The sequence below is a fragment of the Astatotilapia calliptera genome, chromosome 7 (genome assembly GCF_964374335.1).
Source record: "Astatotilapia calliptera chromosome 7, fAstCal68.1, whole genome shotgun sequence".
NCBI lineage: Eukaryota > Metazoa > Chordata > Actinopteri > Cichliformes > Cichlidae > Astatotilapia > Astatotilapia calliptera.
The window spans coordinates 18968612-18990342 of NC_137428.1; the positions used below are offsets into that span (position 1 = coordinate 18968612).

General features: G+C 41.5%; 1 protein-coding gene across 9 annotated transcripts in view; it reads right to left on the minus strand.

Moving 5' to 3' along the window:
- ntng2b (netrin g2b) overlaps positions 1-21731 on the minus strand; it is a 74266-nt gene that overhangs the window by 18819 nt on the left and 33716 nt on the right. For 6 of the 9 annotated variants that reach the window (XM_026173393.2, XM_080303581.1, XM_026173402.2 and 3 more), the window contains exons 4-14: positions 13575-13753; positions 12479-12508; positions 11363-11551; positions 2667-2780; positions 2371-2493; positions 1959-2054; positions 1673-1786; positions 1434-1538; positions 1142-1246; positions 917-1012; positions 726-827 (exon numbers count right to left, since the gene is read on the minus strand). In XM_026173393.2, coding sequence (XP_026029178.2) covers positions 726-827; positions 917-1012; positions 1142-1246; positions 1434-1538; positions 1673-1786; positions 1959-2054; positions 2371-2493; positions 2667-2780; positions 11363-11551; positions 12479-12508; positions 13575-13753 — 1253 coding nt within the window. The remainder of the gene's footprint in view (positions 1-725; positions 828-916; positions 1013-1141; positions 1247-1433; positions 1539-1672; positions 1787-1958; positions 2055-2370; positions 2494-2666; positions 2781-11362; positions 11552-12478; positions 12509-13574; positions 13754-21731) is intronic. The other 3 variants (XM_080303580.1, XM_026173395.2, XM_026173397.2) reach the window with 3 other exon arrangements.

Here is a 21731-nt window from a genome sequence, read left to right on the forward strand (position 1 = left end):
TATAATATGTATAATAAATTCATATTAAATTCAGGAGAATAGCTATCTTAACCTAATTGCTGTGAATCCAGCTGCTGAAACATCAAATTGAAATTATTGTGCTCAAATACGGTTTGGTGGCCACGAGTCCCATGCAAGTGTTCCTCATTATGTTGGGAAACTGAAATGCCAATTTAGTTTGTTTTGTATTTTTTTTATGCTGTTATATTTAAAATTTAGCACTATATCTTAAATGAACCAATACACAATCTAACTGCTGAGACATTAAATTCAAATTATTTTTCTTAATACAGTCCTTCCAGGCCCCAATTTTTAGGAGGTTTTTGAGTTTTAAAAAGAAACTTGTTACTACTGTGTATTAAACTGAGAGACTTTCAGCTTTGCTTCCCACATGCTCCTCCTCCCCATGTCCATGTGATGTTTTATGACCATGAGTCCCACATTGGAGCTCAACATACTAACGGGAACTGGCAACCCACAATTGCCTTGAACAGAAGAAAAAAGCAAGTTGCCATATTTATTCTGAAGGAGACTTTTAACTTGTGGTTAAAAGTCACCTTCAGAACAGCTTCGATTCATGATCGGGCTATTGGGTTTGATTTTAGAATAATAAAAACTATAATAAATAAATACAAATACTGCTACTAGTACTAAAATTAAGCTAAAATGCTATATTAAATCTAAAAAAAACCCCTGCTACTACTAGATTTCAACAATACCTTTACCTTCAGGTTTTCTTTCCATATGCTCCTGCTGTCTGTGCTCAGGTGAGGTTGTTGTTGTGTGACCGTGGGCCCCATGTACATGCCCCTCCAATGTGTGGGGGTCTGACACAACACAGTCATTATTGTTAACAAGTTGTATTTCTTCTGTGTGCTGTGTTTCGCGTGACACTACAACATAAAAGATAAAGTACCTGTTGTTTCAGGATGTATTTCATTATTCTCCTCGTGTCTCCATCCATGCACATGCGAGGTTGTTCTGTGGCCATGAGTCTGGTGTGTGTGTTCTCCTGACACAATTTTCAGTCAGAACCAGAAAAAAATCTCACTGGGCAAACATTAATTTCTTCTGCTTTATTTATTAATAAAGCCCATGTTAAATCTATAAAGACTTTGTCTCCACTATGCTCTAAAAATACCTTTACTTTCACTCTCCTCCTCCTTTCTTTCCACCCCATGCTCAGATGAGGTTGTTGGTTTGCGGCTGTGAATCTCGTGTACGTGTTCCACAAAATTGTGGGGAGCTGAAACACCACAATTGTCACTGACATAACAAGCCAAAACTGAGACACATTTCCATGTCTGGCTTCTGTAGTAAATAAATCATGTTTTCATTTATCACCTGCATATTTCCTTACTCGCCTATGCCCACTGCTATATAATTCTACAGTGCATTTGTTTAGCATGAGCAGGAAGAGTGCATTTGTATACCTTTCCCTTCAGCTTTTCTTTCTTCATGCCCGTCGCCATGCTCAGGTGAGGTTGTTGTTTTGTGGCCGTGAGTCTCACGTGTGTGCCCGTCAAACATGTGGGAAACTGTCACAAGACAGGCATGAATGTGTGTTTAAATATAAAAATAAAAATGCATCTCTGCGGTTTTGCGTCAGGACACTACAAGTTTACTACAGTTAGCTACAGAGTTGCCACTACAGTGCATATAGAACTGTCACCTTTCCGTTCTTCTCCTCGTTCTCGATGCACCACCTCATGTGAATTTTCACCGTGCTCAGATGAGGCTGTTGTTTTGTGGCCGTGAGCGTCGTGTTCCTCAAATGCGTGGGAAACTGTTATACCACAGCTTTTATTCACAAAACGTCCCTCAAAAGCCTCTATAACATGTTAGTATTTAACTGTAAAAGTTGCTTAAAAGAAGCTAAAAGTCTTCTGTTTATGATCTCCAAATCGAATTGTGAACACTATGACATCATTTGGACCACTGTGCACAAAACGCAGTACCTTTGCTTTCTGCATGCTTCTCTTCCCCGTGCTGAGATTGGGTTGTGGATGCGTGTCCGTGAGTTTCCTGTACGAGCTCCTCAGACTTGTGAGAGACTGAAACACCACATATTTTTATCAACTTAACGGGAAGATGTGTAACACATGGCGAACACTACTACTATTATACACTTTAACTACAGCTCTGGTTGTCATGTATGTGTCCCTAAGACTGGTGGTGGTCTGAAACGCCACAGCTGTGATTGAAATAATGAGGAGAATTTATGATAAATACTCTGTCATTTCCAATGTATTAGGGGACCTAGGGATTGCCAAGTTTCATTTAAGTCTACAGCACATCTGCACAACAAGTAAAGTAAGGTACATAAATCTACATATGCTGTAGATTTTCGTACTTTCCACCACTAGATACCTGTCTCTTTGGATTTTCTTTCTTCTTCCTCATCTTCCTCCTCCCTTCCTGCTCCGTGTTCAGACAAGGAAGTAGTTTTGTGGCCACGAATCTCATGTGAATGTTTTTCAGACTCATGGGAGACTTAACACATCACAACCACGATTAACATAAGAAACAAAAATTTAAATACAGTTCTACTGTTTACAGTTTTTGTTTTTTGCTTTAAGTTACAAAGTGCAATCTACTTACCATGCACACCACTAACTACACTGAGCTACTAACTACAGTCGCTACACTTCATACACAAGGGATACCTTTTCTTTCCGTTTCTCCTCCTGAATGCTCCTCCGTTTTCTCCCCATGCTCAAACAAAGATGTAGCTTTGTGGCCATGAGTCTCATGCAGCTGTTCCTCTGACTTGTGGGTTTCTGACATAATCCAAAATATTCATTTGCAGAAAAAGCAACAATGCAAGATGTAGTTATTAATTTGATCTATTCCAAATTATCAAATTAACATACATAAAGAGTCACATCTTGATTCAGCCTGTTTCTCTGTTGCCTCTTAAAAGATGAAAGAACTAAAAGAAGAAATGAAGGCATCTGATTGCCCTCGTTTAATTCCACCTGATGAACTTAAAAGTAATCTTCTGGATTTGGTTGGTTGGATTACCGGTTGGGTTACAGATTATGTAAAAGGAAATATAGCTTTCTAGTCTGGAAAGTGAAGCCAACAAACATCAAAACGTCAAGTTATCGACTACAAGAAAAATCTTCAAAACGGGACACAAATAAATAGAGTGACGTCTTCCTAACTATGTCCATCTTTTGTACTGTCCCAGTGTAAAATCAGCCTGAGTTAGTTTTCATTTACTTTTCCAATGGGATTAAGTCCACAGGACCTAATAAAAACACAGTCTTATCTTATCAATCTGTGAAACCTAATCTATATTTCACTTTTGAGAAATCCAACAAAGCTACCTAAATGTTCATTTTAACGACTTTCTTTTATAATTTAAATATAACTACCATACACAAGGTTTTTGGCTGGTTGACCTTTATCAGGTATATAGTTAATGTCCATACTTTCACTAACACCACACACACACACACAAACACACACACACACATCCTCCTGAAATGTTTCAATCATCCAGTCAGAACTTAAAGTGTGATTAGCACATTTCACATGTATGTGCCATTAATCAGAATATTATTTAAAAAAAACCCAAAGCATTAGACTGAAGCTAACCATAAATAACATCTATCCAACCCTTTTCTTACCTGCACAGAAAACATCACCAAAATAGCCTATACTCATTAGCAACAACACCATGGCAAAGATCTTTCACAAATTTACACAGTTTTTTCCCACATATTCAAATATATAAACCGATGAAGACGAAATACAAATATCAAGTAGTACAAATAATTACCAACTTGTTCATAAAGTGACTTCCTACCGAGTTTTAATTAACATGTTGCAGAAGTTTTCCGCCAATGCACCTGCCGTCTATGCTGGTGCGCAGGTATTTTTTAGCTGATTGAAAGAGTTTCACACAATAATCGTCAGAAACCTACCTACAACACTTTTTATTGAATCAGCCTTCTATATTAAATCAAATGCAACCTAAATCTAAACATAATGTAACAAACATGTTCAATTAAATTCAGTTTTATTTATATAACTCGAAAGTACATTACAGTATTTGAATTCTTTGAGCAAATTTAAGCTAGCGCTAGTTAATCTGTTTAATTGCATAATGCATTTGGGTTTAAATTGTGTTTCTTTTTAAGCCTAAAACCAAATAAATGTACTGGAGCCAACATTTTGGATAAGCTTAATGACAGCCTGTCAGCGAGAAGCGACATTTAGATATATTTCTGCTTCAGTTAAGAATCATGAGCTGTCACATTTCTATCACAAAACCGAACACTCAAAGAAATCGAGTAATTTACTCCACTTAGTTAAAGAAATACCCGTCTTTTCAAGTATTCTCTCTGTTTCCTCCTCCTCTTCCTCCCTTTTCTGCCCATGCTCAGAGGACGTTGTTGCTTTGTGTCTCATGGAAAGACTTGTGGGAGACTGGCACGCCGCAAACACAGTTACCTCACAGGATGCCCATTCTTGTTAAGCTATTTTACAGGCACCTATCCTCGACAACCTGAACAATAAGAGCTTTATAATTAGGCTGATACTGCAGTGGGTAAAGATTTCTGATATCGTCTGCCTGCTTTCCCCTCTTCCTCCGAGACCTTGTTTTCCTCTTCTCTGCCTTTCTCTCTGTCAGATAGCGGATTGGCCCATCAGGGGCCTCAGCCCTGGGCTTGGGAAAAAGCTGTGAGAGTCAGAGAGGCTTGAGAAACTCCTTCATCACTACATTTTCACTCTGGGTGTGAAAGAAATGACATGCACTTCCTTTTATCTGAATGTCATGAAATGTTCTGACTGCTTTTGCACTCGTTCACTTTGTTCCCTCGCATAATGGAGGAGGATGATCCACCTCTGCTCTTGTTGTCTTTTTATCATATTAAACTAGAACTATGAATATTCATGAGACGCTATGGATATCGGAGCAAATTCTTCTTATGGGTGGATTTCCTTGGTTTTTAGATCTAACGTGCTCTCTGTTGCCACAGTCACACAAAACATCTCAAATCAATACCAGAGACACATTCCACTTTTGCTGCATTTATAATTGTCACTCGCTCCTGCTTTTCCTTTTTCGAGCATTTTCCTTTGTATATTCCACTTTCCCAGAGGGGTTTATGCCATACCCAGAATCCTTTGCTTCAAGTTCTTAGGGCTAGAGAAGAGAGATGTAAAACTAGTTCAGTTTGTGGATCAAACCACCTCCAGCTTACACCTTTTCCGTTAACTGCACCACAGAGCGGCACAGTTCAATAAATTAAAAAAAATAAAAATAAATCCACCACAGAGATGGTTAAAAATACAGATAGCCAATCCCATAATGTGACCACACCGTGCACGTCATCGAGGGACTAATGATCACTAGACCGCTAGAGAATACATTTCTCCTGCATGCCTCCATCTGTGTTCTCCCCCTTGAGGTGTTTTTCATGCAAGCAATGTACGTCTCCAGTTGTTCTTGCCCAGAGAGAGGGGCATCCTGCAAGCGTCCCCCGCTCCCCTGCGGAGCATCCCCCTTCAGGCAATCTCCCGCCCACATCGCTCCTCCTCTTCATCCCTCCCTCTCCCAAGGGCCTCCAGGGAGACGGGACGCCAGCAGCTGTTCTCAGAGCACCCGGGATCGTTTCACACAACTGGCACTGCGCCATCATTACATCTCATCATAGTAACCCCTGCCTACCTCTACTCGTGTCCTACTCTGGCCCCACATCTGTCACAGCTGTGTGAGTGAGTGAGAGAGAGCGCACACACCGGCTGATGAACTCTCTTGTGGGAAAGCAGGATTCTGAATCACAGTTGTTTCAACTGGCTGATGTAGCACAGCGGTGAGCATAAACGCATTTAATCTCAGTAACCCGCGCTGCCTTGGGGGGGTAGGAGTGATCCGAACCATTCTTGGCATTAATCTCAATCAGCTCAGTTCGAACCATCTGACAGGAGACGCTGGCAGCCGGAGCCTTCGGTGTTCCCCCTTTGCTCCGCGCTGACTGAAAGAAGGGCATGTGTAAGAGTCAGTTGGGCTTAGTAAACCATGACAGTGATGGAGCTCTTCATTTGCTTCCTCACCGGCAGGTTGACGCTGTGCCAAAACCAGCAGAAAATGACCCCAAACGACACGGGATCGTTTTCATCTCGGCACTACGCACAATGCTTCCGGCAGTCTTTTTAAAGAAAAATGTGCTGCAGTGAGTTCACATAAATTTGGGCTCAGTCTCCGATCCTCTGATGCTCTGCAGTTCTCTCTGTGACTTTAAATGATGCAAAGACGATGTCGGCCGAACTAATCCAACTTTCTGTTTCTTTCTGTAGCTTCTCACACGCTCATTCACCCACATTAAGTGGATTTCACTGTCAGCACCTAAACTGAGCAAGGCTTCAGACATATGATATAATGGTGAGCGTAAAAGTGATGGTAGCTTGTGTATAAAAGCATGTTAGGCCTGAAAATTGCCCATTTTAAAAGACTTTGACACCCTGTAAACCCCATCACGCTGGCTGTAAAACGATCTCATTCTAAATTAGATTACTCTCATTTCTGTGGGCCTCCATTCTACTCTGTATCTACTGCTATCTATGTCTTACTGTGCCTTAGCTCTGAGCATTTATCCCCAGTTTTAACACAGCTCGTGTGATGGTGTGTCAGCAGATGGACATCGGGCTCCTCTGTGATCTTTTGTCGGTGGTGGCGCTGATGTTGATCGACCGCTGAGCCATGTGCAGAGTTCTTCAGGACTGGATGCGACAGATGCAAGTGTTCGGGGATTGTTTCTGAAGGCGTAAACTCCTCTGGTGTCAGGGGAACTCTGCGCTGCTCTGGCAGAGAGGATGGTGATGGAGGGTGAACCTTTGTTGTAATATGAAGTGTGTCAGATTCTCCCGTGGGTATCAGTAGAGGCTTAGGCGCAGCGCTGGTGGGTAACACATTGTGTGTTAGCGGGGCTGAGCTCTCTGTAACTCGGGTTTCTGCTGGTGGAGCTCTGCTGTCTGTTGCATCAGTTGCATGAGGACGGAGAATGTAAATGCAATGAGGAATGTGCAGGCTATGGCATTAGCATAAGAGATGCTGCCTCAGATTGTTTATCCAAAGAAAGCCTAGCGCTCCCCCCCCTTTTTTCCCTTCAAATGAGCACATATACGCGCACACACACACTCACACACAAGTATGCGCACGTTCACACACGAACGGAAGTGAGAACCCGCAATGAAAGTGTGATTTCACACTGCTGAGACAGGCTAAACTCAAAAAGCTGTTCCACAAACCCTTTCTGTGCTGAAAATTGTGTCCTTTCTGGAAAACGCTGTGACTGCTAAAAGGTGTGACTATTGTTAATGCGGTTGTAAAATGAAATCACACAGTGTTTGTCAAAGTGTATTACGCCGTTTTCTTTGCACTTACATGGATGTGTCCGTATGTGTTTGCACACACTCAGCTTTGTCGTCAGACAAAAACAATGACAAATAATGGCAACGCTTATCTCTCACCTTCAAAACAGCTACAAATCAGTTGCTGGATCACTATAAATGTAACACAGCTGCACAGAGGTGCACCAGATTGCCACATAATCTAATTATACGAAACTGCTTTGAAACCGCGGAAATGTCCGGGTTGATCGTCATGCTATTTTCCACTTAAGTGAATCATCAGTAAGCAGTTAATGAGAGAGAATAACTGAGTGGTAATACTAGCTGCGCGGTTCCTCTACACTTCACTTTATTGCATCGTTAATATATTTATTTTGCAGTTGGTTTATTTATAATAATTTAATTAAGACATATATTGTGTATGTTTCCATTGAGCCATCCATCCATCCATTCATTTTCTCCGCTTATCCAGTTAAGGGTCATGTGGGGGGTGGGTGGGGATTGGAGCCTATCCCAGCTACCACGGGGCAAGAGGCGGATACACCCCTGGACAGGTCACCAGTCTGTCTCTGGGCTTATTGTGTGTTTGTAGAATGTAATACATGTAAATACAGGATTATTCCCCTTACAGATCCAGAACAGTCAGATACTTTAAACTTCCTGTATGATGAGAACAAGATCAAAGCTTCTTTGTAAGATGTTTGGTGAAAAGTACATCATAAAACTCATTCTACATTCTACAACAATGTAACAAATCTATTTCTGGAAGGACAGTAGGCTGTCCAGTTCCACAGAGAGGTTTGAAAGCAGAACCGGGAAAGGAATGGAGAAGAGGAATCTGGTAGGTTTTAAACTCGGGCCAGCAGTGGATTTTGAGTATGAGGGTTTTGAAAACTCTGAATCAGATGTAAAGGAAGGCATTTTAACCATCGCACTCATAGCTATCAATCCTAATATCACTCTACTGCAATCGAAACTAAACTACATTAAGTGAGTCTCACACGGCGCCTACCTTCACTTGTATTGAAATAATGGGGGGTTTAGAGAGCTGAAATGTGATTTTCCGACCCCAGAAACAGAGCTGTGGAATGTAATAGACTCTGTATATACAGAAAAAGGGTTAAAAAATAAAAAAATAAGTCTTTGTATCATTTCCAGCCATGCAACAGTGCCACCACTCTCACACATAATGCATTGGCAGTCTAAGCTGATTCATTTTTAAATCCCTTAATATGTGCCTGTCTGTCTGCGCAAATGGACTCACTAACTGTCCCATGACACACTCTTCCATGCACACACCTCGCCTCAGCGCGCGTGCTGAAGCGAGCATGTAGTGTCTGCTGGCGCGCACTGGCATTTTTATGCATTTGCATGTAATGAGATCATTTGTCACTTCAATTAATGTAGCCCGGGAAAAAAGTATAACAATAATTTTTAATGCCACCTGTCAGTCTTAGCATTCTCATCATTTATTACCGGAGTGTTAAACATTGATTTAGAGTCACACTAATGAATACATTGGGATTCATAGGCGGTTAACATTTTGCCCGAACACCTGACGGTGGCAGAGCGCATGGATGTTATTAATATGTCACATGATTTTCCAGACATGATCCAATCTCTCCAAGACCAAGGCCAAGTTCAATCTTTTCAAAAAATGCAAGTAATTCAGTAGAGTAATGCATCATCAGTGTGTGTGTGCACACATGGTCATCTGCATGTGCGGTTCAGCATGTGACAGGTTATGCTTGTATGGCTCTTTTTCAGCCCAGAGGATCTGGTTTTGGATAAACGATGAAGTCATGGGTCACGAGGGGTCATGCGTCTGGATAGGTAGATGTACGACAGGGTTTGGGGATTTTGGTTTCTCCCACCAGCCCTCCCCACTCACCAAACACCCATCTGTCCAGCTGACCAATAGGCAACGGGCTCATTGGATCAGAGCCTCTTGCCAATGCATCGCTAATCCTTATCTGAGCATGCTCACTGACTTAACTGGGGCAGAGGCACGACAAAGGCTGCGACTACTATAACATCCTGTCCAAGCATAAGCTGCTGTAATGTTTTTTAAAAGGTACATCTGCTCGGGAAGCACAGAACATATTAAAAATACAACTTATCATTGTTTGATTTTACATCAAAATCAATGAATAACTAAGCCTGGATTTTCATTTTTATATTCCTGGAAACGGTAATAGTATTGAAAATATTGTTTATATAACCGGCTTTTTATGTGGATATAAAAAAAATCAAGCATTATAAGTGGGAAAAAGTTAAAGTATGTATTGTTACTTCTAACCTGGAGGTTTTAAAAAGGTTCTTAAGATACACTTAAATAAGATAAATGAAATAACAGTTTATGCTGTATTATTCAAGACTAATGGTGTTATTTGATCTAGATATTAAAGTCAGGACCTTCAGTTACATGATATGATAAAACCTGTGTGTGTGTGAGTGTGTGTGTGTGTGTGTGTGTGTGTGTGTGTGTGTGTGTGTGTGTGTGCGTGTGCATCAGTGTGTGCATGTACAAACAGTAGTGGCGAACACTCTGTGAGAATGGAACCTAAGACCTGAGATCCCTGGGAGGTGAAGGAGGGGATGAAGATGATTTATGGGTTTTACTGAACTGCACCATATGCTCGCCATAAATCTAAACACACCTGCTCACAAACACACATTCACATGCACTTACACACACGCACACACACACAGATAACAGAGGTTTGCTCACATCGGGGTCAGATTCAAGCCAAATACATTTCTCTAAAGCTGAGATTAAAAATAGGCAAGAATACAATTCTACAATAGGATGATCTTTCACGTTGGTCTACCAGAAGTGTAACAGAGCAGTGTTGTATATTTTTTAATATTGCTGCATATTGTACATTTATATCTGGTATGTACAGATAGAAGTCAAGCAGAAACAACTTTTATGTATTAAAACTTGAGCCACTCCTCAGTTCTTGATATTCGGAACTTTTTCAGGATTGTTTTGCATGGTGAATCACAAGCTGAAAGTATTTTTTTGCATTCATAATTCCATCATTATTGACAAGATCTTCAACACCTCTGATTTCACCGCAGCCCCAAACCATGACACAGCCTCCACCGTGTATTACATCACATTTTATGTTCTTGCAACAGGCTGCTACAAACAAAGTCCGTAAAACAACACACTGATAACACTGGTTCAATCCCTCAGTTCCGTGTTTTTTTTTGCAAAACATTTCTCCAATTGTTAATTCAGTATTTTGCGTTTTGTCTGATTAATGAAAGAAAAAGAATGAAGTAAATGATAATAAAAGAAGCTGTAGGTTGAGGCCCCATTGGGAATGCATTGTATTGCTTTATTGTAGCATTATGACTAAATTTAAAAGTCTACGTGAGATATTCTGTAAAGTTTGTGTCCTTCAAACAGGACTTTAAAAGGCTCTCTGAGGGTTGTAGTCCTGTTTATGTAATGTTAAAGCTCCTGTCAGGCTCACCTAAATCAAAGCAAATGAGTGGGTTCTTTGAGTTCCTGTCGTCAGCCAAACAACAAAACTGCTGCGCTGTTCAAAACATGCTCTTAATGGATTTCCTTAAGACCAAAAAAAACTATCACAGCTCCTCCCACTTTCTAAGTGCTTTCCTGGTACAACATGAGAGGTCTGCTGCTTACCAAAATAGCAGGATTTAATTTAGTATGAAAGCAAGCCGCGCTTTACAGGCCACTTTACCGTACAGTATATCGAGGCGGCTGACCGAAATGTTCACATCTATCCCGGACTGCTCAAAAATCATTCAATCTGAATGAATAAACTCTGAATGACCTTGATGACCTTGCTCTCAAGATAAGACAACCAGCTTTTAACATTACCATTAGAGACAGGCCGAGCATTAACACCACAGAGGCACGTTGCTCATCAGAACTGCTTTTGCATCATATTGAGGACATACTGAAAAAGTATAAAGCATCAACTTTCAATCTACCTATTCCTAATCTACTTTGTCGCACCTTCCTGAAGTGGTTTGTGGGTAACAGCGGGAGACCGTTCAGCTTCAGAGATGGTTGTGGTTGTTTCCACGTCGCCCTCGGGCCCGCCCTCACCTTCAGTTTCACCCTTAGTTTCAACTCCAGCTTTCACCTCTGTCCCGTCATCAGCTTTGGGAGCGGTAAACGTCCTAGATGAAGTTTCTGTTGTGGCTATTTGGCAACAACAAGTACAGATCTTCATTAATAAACAGAAGCTAAATGTGTGGGTAGGCTGAAACTGGAAAACCGAACCCGTAATCATCCCATTAGCTAGAATCATTATTTTCTTTGATAAATAACACCAATTTTTTTCTTTTCATTCTCTAACTAACCAGACAGTTGTGTCTAACTGTCAGAGGAGACCATTTAAAAAAGAAGGCTTCTGCAGTGCAGTCCAATTGCTCAGTCTATCCATGCATCAGCCTTTACTGTTGGGCCATGTGGAGAAAAGCCCAGTGCTGTCAGGGTTGATGTTGCCACTTTGCCGATCGTTTCTGTCTAACAGCTCGGAGGCTGCGAGTCTCTCCACAGAGAGAATCCCTAATCAAATTCCCTTTTATTCCTGCCTCCCCACGCTCCTCACCCGGAATCACACTGCATTACAACACACTAACATATGCCCACATCCTTCTCTCCCTTTTCGTTCTCTCTCTCCCTCGCTCAGCTCCCTTTTCTGCTCCATCCACCCGCCGTTCTCTCACTCAGCCCTCTCTCATCGCCCCTTTTCTTCAATCCATCAACAGAACTGTCTTTAGTCTAAATAAAAAAAACAGCAGAACTGTGGAAGAAATCCTCCTGTGCAGGTTAGTGTGATGTGTTGGGATGAAAGGACATGGGCGACAGAGAGGCCTATTAATAATGAAGCACGCGGGGCTTCAGCTGGAGCAAGTGAGGAGAGGAGATGCAGAGGGGGGGAAGAGGAATGACTGAGTCGAGAGCCAGCTGAACATCACAAAGAGAGAGCAGGGTGGGGTTTAGGAGATCCAGATGGCGAGGTGTGGGGTTAAAACAATGCAACAAAAAGGGGACCGAGACGAGACAGGGAGAGAAGCAGAGTAGAATAGCACTTCTTCTGCTTCGCTTTGCATTATTACTTACTAGAACCAGAGGGGGAACCAGCAATTGTACCTGAAAGAGAATAAGAAAAGGGAAGAGGATATGAGATGAGAGCTTGTTTATTTATGCATTCAGTTTGCCTAAAGACTTGACTCTGCCTCATTCATCAGACTCAGGTGGCAGAGAGAGCTAAAGAGCTGCTCTGCAAAAATAAAGGCTTGTTTTGGACTACCTCTCAAAGTCCTGAAGTAATTACTGAACCCGCCTCCTCCATTCTTCCTAATTTTATCTTGCTGCTCTCTCTCTAATCCCCATATTCACGGGCGCTCATCACATATGGATGTTTTAAGAGAGCACTACCACTTTGCTACACTCGCATCAAAACTTTCGCCTCTCTTGCATATTTTTTTTTCCCCGAGATTGTACTAACAGTTAGCCTAGCCCGAGCATGCATAATGCAATCTGTAGAGGCTCTTTCGTGAGCCGTGGCCGTTTTGTGTAGCATTTCGACGGAGCGAGCTGCAAACATTTGAATTTTTAAAATTCCACTAATGGGATTCAGTTTAAAAAAAAAAGAAAAAATGGGCGGTGGGCTCGGGAGTTGCGTCGGTACCATTAGAACTGGGTCGGAAATGTCAGGCAGATTTAAAACAAAAGGCTAACAATAGAGCCATTCTCTGCAGTGTGTTTGTGTGTGTGTGTGAGTGCACAAGTACAGGTGTGCAGTTGCGGGTTTCTGTGTGCATCTCTTGTGCTCCTAAGTGTCTCAGTGTCTGTTTGGAAGGAGAAAGGCTAGGGAGGGGCTGCCCTAGATTATTATTTTATCATATCTAGCTACTGTAGCTGGCTACTGAGAGGATTTCCTCCCCACACACTCCCACGTCATGACACGGCTCTGATGTGCTCTCTGCACAGAGGTGACAACAACTCAGCCTCTTCACCCTTTTCTTTCTTTTCCAGCCTGCTTTTATGCAGGACGTCAGAGTGATAGAAAACCTCTTTCATAAGTCGGCAACGATGGAAGCCACGGTTCAGATTGCTTCCGCAAAAAGTAGTCTTACAGTTGTGCAGCTCTATTATAATAAAGAAGGCTGATAGGTGTTATTAAAAAGAGTCAGTGATGTTATTTCTAACTTACACGTGTTGGGGGTTCCGTTGGGTGCCGGCAGGTAGGAACCTGCTTTCCAGGACTTGGCTTTGAAGCCCTTCTTGCAGCGCTGGCAGTCCTGGCCTGTGGTGTTGTGTTCACACTGGCACTGGAGGTTCCCGCCATCCTCATCTGGCAGGCACTGGGAGGCGTGGAGGTTACACTTACACCTTAAACAGAAATAGAACGGACGCCCGTAAGACAAAATGTTCATGCGATGTGTGAGAGCTGACTGTGTATAAAGCTGCGGGAATAAGCTGTAATCACACCCAGGTTACAGTTACAGTGTTAATCATACTCTGTATTTTCCATGTTCACCAAAGTGCAGCTGTGGACTGCTGAGTTCCCTGTGCACAGACATGCCGCACACTTCTTGTTCTTGTGTTTAATTCTTTAGCGAATACTCTAAATCAGCGGTCCCCAACCCCCGGGCCTCGGACTGGTACCGGTCCGTGAGTTGTTTGGTACCGGGCCGCGAGAGATGAGGCTCAGGTGTGAAATGTATAGTTTTCAGGGTTTTTATCGTTTTTCAGCGTTATTTTGTTATCGTTTTTAACTCGGTTTTCCTGGGTCTTTTCACGTGTGTTATGAATAAATCTTCTGTTTTTCGGTACCGGTACTGGTTTTATTTTGTAGTATTTATCCGCGACACCTTAAAGGCCGGTCCGGGAAAATATTGCCGGGCATAAACCGGTCCGTGGCGCAAAAAAGGTTGGAGACCGCTGCTCTAAATTACAGCACGTCACAAAGAGTCAACTAAGTGTGGCCTCGCCGGCGCACTTGTACCAAGCAAACGAGACGAGCAGAATCATAGTTAAAAAATCGCGATGCCCTTGAGACTTGTCACTGTGATAGGTTTATTACTTAACTCTGTTTTTGCTCTCAAATGTATTCAGTGCTTTCTCAGAAAGTACTGGCAGAACTTCAGCGCCCATTTCTATTTTGATGTTTGCTGGTAAAGTTTGTACAGTTGCCAGTCCATCTGATTCTGTTTTTTTGTATTTTACTGGCAGCTGTACTCACACTGACAGTCTAAAGTGACAGCAATGAATTAAACTGCTTAAAAAAAACCTTGCCGGGTAACAAAAGTCCCAACTGAGTCAAAAACACTTAATTCATCAGTTTGTCAGGTGATAGAAAATAAATCAGCAGCTATTTTGATAATCTTATCAGAACATTATTTCAAATTTTTTGGGTGCAAGAAGTCATAGGTGAGGTTTTTCTTTTAATCACATATAATATTAAACTAAATATATTTGGCTTGTGGGGCAACTTAAAAAGGTCGATCTGTACTCCTGGAAATTTTATTAGCCCTTTGTCACACATTGTACAATATTTAGTACTACCACTTTATAGGACATCTGAACATTAATATGATTATAATAGCCAGTAGTATAATAGTATATGAAATAGAGAAGTAACTGACAGTAGAACACATGAGATATGAGTAATAAATACTCATATGATTTTTTTTTACATTTTATTTATTTGACTCGTGATTTTTTTTTCCACATTTAAACATATCAATGAACAGTGATCGTAGTAGTATTTTTAATATGTTGGTAACAATGGGATAATCTGCCAGCACATCAGTGTAATAGCTGGACTAACTAACTAATCCCTTTTTAAAAATTTTGTGATTACTCTCAGTATAACTGTGTATGTTGGAACAGGGTAAAGGTCCTTTACCATAATAATAACATGAAATGAAATAGAAACTGGTAGCGTTTAGCAGCCCGCAGTCATCAGAACTTTTACTGAAATTTACAAGGGTCTTCAGGTAGCAAACACACAAATCACAACAACAAACATAACATTTTTTACTGTATTGTCTTGAAACAAGGGAGCCCTGTATGGAACATAATGCCTGAAGGTATTTCAGTATTAATTACCGGTGATATAGTGTTAGAGCACACCTAGATAAAATACAGATCACCTCAGTTTGGTCTATTAAGGACCCCCGTACACCACACCTGATATCTGCACAAAACCGCTGCCAGGCAATTTAAAAAAATGAACAAACAAAGAAAAAAGCAGTGGGACTGTACTGCTATTTAAATGAATTCCAGTACAGAGTGATGCATCACTGATAGTAATCTGATATGCAGCAGTAGTCTGTAGCCAGTAGTCTGACATGGATCACTGGTGCATATCAAACTACTGGTGAGACCTAGGTGAATGTTAGTATGGCATCTATGTCGATTTATTTTATTGTTACTAATATTTTCATTGGGAATTTGAACATAATTTACAATTTTAATGTTATTTAGAAGTTATTTGGAGTGTGTGGATCTTCACTTCATGACATCATTCGTGTTAGTAATGGCCCTCTATATTAGACTGCTAGTAGCCCATGACGTTTGTAAAATGAACATATAGTACCCCCTTTTAATTTAAATAATGCACTCATGAAATTATTTAATCAAAAGTATGTTACCATATTTTTAATATCTTTCAAAACATATTGTAAAGATATTACTACGCTGCGATCATTACACAAATTATTATTGCCAATATTAATATGTAACTATAGTAACAGTGGAATCAGCTGATTAGTTTAATCATAAATTAATTAAAATCAAAAACAATGACTGAATTCAGTTTAATTCAATGTTATTTGCAACAACATTTGTTTACAATACTAGAAAGGAAAACCCAACGACAAGACAACTCCCTATGAGCAAGCACTTTGTGACAGTGGGAAGGAAAAACTCCCTTTAACAGGAAGAAACGTCAGACTCAGGGAAGAGCAGCCATCTGCCACAGCCGAAGTCAAACTGGGAGCTGGTTCCATAAAACACAGCTAAAGAACCACAAGCAAGCCTGCAGTCCGAGAGTGGCGTACTCTATTTGAGTGATATGGTACTATGAGATCTGCATAGTGTAATTTTATCAGCTTATTTATTTGTGAGTCAAAGTATATGTTAATGTTGTTCTTCCCTTCTCAACCCCCCCCCCCCCCCCCCCCCCCCCAACTAAGTCTGGACTTTAAAGAGAAAACAAATCAGAGTACACTGAAGGTGCCACAACTGTTGATAATCTATTTATCCACTTGCTTTCTGACACCGTCATTTCTGAGCAAATTATTGTTTGCAATTAGTGCCGGTGAAATTCAAGCATCTGAGCGTAGGTGCTTCTGTGGTTGTGTGTGTGTGTGCGCACCTTTGGGCAATTGACCTCAGCAGAGGACAGGGCCCAGGTGGGCTGATCCAGAGGCTGAAGTTCTGCCAAAAAAAGGAAATGAGGATCTTAAGGACACTCGGCAGCTACGACTTTAAATTACAGCCTTTTCCAGATGAGCGACTGGACTCCAATCTAGTTTGTTCCACTGGAGTGAACACCTATCCGTCTGCATCAAATATTCAAAGAATGGCCTCTGTATTCTGACGAGATGACTACTTCAATCTTCCTTTTGCATCCTTTTTTTTTTTTTTTTGGGGTGGGGGGGACTTTCAAAAATATGAATTATGATGACTAAAACTTAAAACGGAAAGAAATCGAGACAGTTGATCTGCACCATGAGTCTTACACAGAGTCGCGCAGATTACCTCAGTTTCTCTCCGATCACTGGAGGAGTTGACAGGATGTGCCACAGAGAATCCATCCACCAACAAGGCCTTGTTTACTGCCTGCTTCCTGAAGGACACGAGCTGTCCACTTAGCAAAGACTGAAATTGAACATCTCTTTTTCATGGAGAGAACGGTGCGTGCGCGAGAGCGAACGTGTTTCAAATGAGACGAGTGTGTGCGTGCGCGTTTGTGTGTGTGTTTCTGCTTCGTGTGATGCATTTGCCTGCGAGCGTCGATGACAGACAACAGATCAGAGAAGCTGAGGCGCGGTGACTAATGCCGGCACTGAGTGACTGACAGCGCCGAACATATCACTACTTCTCATCTCCTGTATCTTCAGTGATAAATCTCATCTGTCTCATCTTGAAAATGTAAGCGGGCTGAGTCCAAAACCTAGAAGCTGGAGATTAAACACAATGCTGAGGAAGAGCGAGCGGTTTCTAGGTATGCTGCTGTGCATTTTCAGGCTCACGGGCTTCATGCCATCAGAAATGGCCTTCTTTCTGTCACTTAGCTGGAGAGCACAAAAACCTGCGTGTGTGTTTGTGTGGGTCTGTGTTTCGAGTTGTGAAATATCACTTGCTTTCTCATCTTAACAAAATTCTCTGTTAATTAACTCGCGTTCAGGAAGCCTCAGAGTCTCACAGGCTGAAACTTTTTCTCGGACGCTTCATCTCCTTGACCTCCTTTTCTGACTCCTTCCACACAGGACAACCCAGGAAGACTCGGAGTACATCTAGCCTTGCACTCTTTCCGCATGAATGATGTTGACACTCTTGACTTTTCAAGTGCAGTGTTCCTGTAGCTCTCTCTGTCTCTCTTTCGGATGACAGCTTGCACTGGGATTTTTCCCGATCCCTGTCTCCAGTCCCCCCGCACACAAATAATACATGGGCACAATCATATGTTAATGTGCAAGATGTCTGCCTTCGCTGCAAAGTCATCAAAGTGGGAGAATCAGCTCTGAGCTGAAGGAAGTTAAGATGGGACAGCTGGATCCATCACAACAGTCTATTTGCTTGGAGTGGGAGAGACAGGGGAGACGAAATTAGAGAAGGTGAGCGGAGGAGGAGAGTGGGAAGGGCAAGAGAAAGCAGGGTAATAAGAGTGTCTAGGAACAGGGGAAAAATAAAGAATGCAAATGAATTCCGGTCTATACAAGAAACCATACATTTAATTAGCTGCTATGATATCTAAGGATATTTTGCCTTAAAGGTAGTCTTGGTTTCTTTGATGCTTATGTGATCCCTTGCATGTTTGTTCTTCTCTCTCACACATGCATCGACACGAGTGACATAATGCATATTTCTGCCAATAATTTTACACAACTCTGCTGACCTACATGAGGCCATAATGCACCAGTTAGGCAGCAGTGTGCCAGCTAAAGCAGAAAGTAGACGACTGCCTACTAATGAACATGAACAAACACACTTTTTTTTAGACTTCTCTTGTGTTTGGTGAGAATACAGGATATAAACAAAATTGGTGTTATGTTAAGTGAAGTTCACTGACTGCTGCAGGATGTTAACACACCGTGAGCAGAAAATGTATTGCCCAACAAACCATGGGCTGTGTGACACTGTTTTTAGTTAAGAAAATGCTTGATGAACTAGCTGTGACTTCTTCTGCACCACCTGAAGTGCACGATGCACTAGCTTTCCAAATTAGCGTGCTTTGATTCCTGCAAATTGGTGCTTTACAGTTTGAATTGTTAGTGACAAACTCATCCAATTTATATACATTAAGCTCTGCAGTATAAAATAATTACAGCAGACTTTAAGCTTTTGATTCATATGTGTCCACTTATTTGTCCAGACTTTCCCTTTTATAAATATATCTCCAAAGTTCCAAATAACACAACCTAACTACATCCTGGCCATGAAAACAGGAAATGAAAATCTATTTAGTTGGATTTAAACGTATTTTGTAGAATTGCGGTTATTAAATATCAGCTAATGTCATATCATGGGAGCGATCTACATACACTCCATTAACCTACACTACCATGAGGCGATACCTGGACCCTACAGAGGTTGCACATGTTGTCCAACACCTCCGGGATGGCATGTGTGCCATTGCCAGCTGTGTCTCCCAGCACAGAGAATGGAGGAGATTCTGGAGAGCTGGACAGGACCGTAGAAGGTCATTAACCCATCAGCAAGACCACTGTCTGCGCTTTTGTGTAAGGATAAACAGGATGAGCACTGCCAGAGCTACAAAGTGACCAGCAGGGAATGTCTCTGACCAAACAATCAAAGGCAGACTTCATGATGTTGTCCTCAGCACCGTGGAGCTGGTGGAATACGAGTATTGGCAGGGTCTGGAGAAGACCAACAGTCTTCTCATTAGGACCATGTCCTGACGTTGTCAGACATGCATACGAGCACGTGGGGGCTGTAAAAACTATAACATTTCGTAAAATGGACTAACCTGCCGCATCAGTGGGTTGCTAATTTTCATTTCCATCAAACGACGTGGCATCCTTTGGTTCCTAACACATTACCCAGTCCATATCAGTGTCGATATCCAACATGTTTCTTTTCCCATTGAGATCTGATGTGCCTTTAATTTTTTTGAGCAGGGTATTTTCAGGTTACCCTGAAACAATTTTCAGACATATTGCAGATTGGTGGTTATTATAGGGCATATAATTATTATATCTCTCTATGTGCATCTGTGTCCAGCCCTGTCTGCCTTTGTCTTTGTCCATTCTCCCCGCAGCGTGTCTGTCTGAAGTCATGTCGGCCATGTGTATTTAATGATATGAAGACTGCCTGTTTTAGACAGCAGAGACGCAGCAATTAGGGGAATAAATAAGACGAAAGATAAACAAACATCAAGGGGGAGTCATGTGGTGGCAGAGCCTGAGAAAGCAGCTGGAAGCAGCAGTTAATGGGGCTTTATCTGTCTCTTTACTTTAGTTGAAGCATATTCCTCTATTCCTCTCTAGGGACACTGCTATCACTCCCTCTCTCCTATTTTCCGTTTTGCACTCTTCTCCCACTGTATCTGTTGCTACCCCCCCCCCCTCCCCCCTCCAAAAAAAAAAAAAAATCCATCTCCTCCACCCTTTCCTTTGGCTCTTGATCTCTGTTTTCTCATTTTATCCTCCATCTCTTTCCCCCTTCTGTCAGTTTACGTATGTTCCCCTTTTAGCCAGTCGCATCAGTGTTCACCGAAGAGTGCATTGACTAAATTGGGTTGCGGACATGTGTTTGAGAGGAGTGGGTTGAGGAGAAAATAGAGGGGATTTAGACCATGTGGGGGGCTGAGCAGTCAGTACAGCAGGGAGTAGGGCAGTTGTGTCAAAGCCCTGACAGTCTGCCTGCCTCTCCGACTACAGCGGTGAGAGTTGGAGGAGGAGTAGAGGGAGGGTCTGCATTGACGTGCTCTAACCTGTGATGACAGACCGCATTGATGCGGCTCTGACCCAGCAGGAGGACTCCCTCCTTCTCCACTCTCTGTTCGATCAACCGTCACTGAGAAGGCCCACTCGACACTTGCAACTATTCCCTCTCTGGAAACCGGAAAACTCACAACTGGCTAAACAACCTGCTGTAGTAATAGTAGAGAGAGAGGCTAATAGGCATTGTGTGTCAGGGCCTGTTTGCCAGAGACAGAAAGCCTTAACATGACTGCTTTATGAATCTGTTTATTTCTATACCACACAGGAATGAGGTAGATGGATATACATAATGTGTGGCTGTATTAAGTATTATAATAAATTACATTTGTATTATGATTGTGGTTTTAGCTAAATTGTAGAAAGAAAAGCACATTTCAGTAACCTCAAGCAAGTGTTTTATGTGCTGTGCCCATAAAACAGTGTAATTATACTACGTGGTACACTTATGCTACTGTTCAAACTGTGTTTGTATTGCAGTGTTGGATATTTTGGCATCCAACAAATGAAACACATTTTCAGTGAACTGATAGTTTGCAGCTCGCCAGATTTCCTCATTATGTTGATTAAAAAGTGTAATCCTGATATTACATAAACACAATTTCTGTGACAGGGCTGATAAAAGAGGCAGAGAAGTGCACTATAATCATAACGAATGCAATAGTCCAGCAGTTTGTTTACAATGCCAGATTTTGTACAGATTCGATTTAGTTTCTGTGGTTTTGAGCTCGTAGTTTGGTCCAGAAACTTTTTGTAATTTATATTTTGTCAATTGTGTCTAAATATTTGACCTTCTCTGTGCAGAATGATGCATATTTGATGGGTTTGAGTCTACAAATTGTTTTTTCTGTGCCCCTTGAATCAGAATTCAAAACATGTTCTGAATATATTTTTTTTTGTTAGATCACAAATAGTTTGGAAGACCGATTGGATTGAGTATAAAAACGGAAGAGTGAAGGGCATCTTCAGTCTAACTTAGAAATTAAAGAAAAACAATGAAATCATTGAAATGTTAATTTATAGGCAGAGGTAATAGATGTACCTTCAAATTTTAACTGGCTAATTCAACTTTCTATGCAAGAACCTTATCAAATGTAAATTCATAGCACATCACACATTTTTTAGTTCTCTAAACAGTTCTTATCATGATCACATGCATAAAAGTGTGCTTTTTC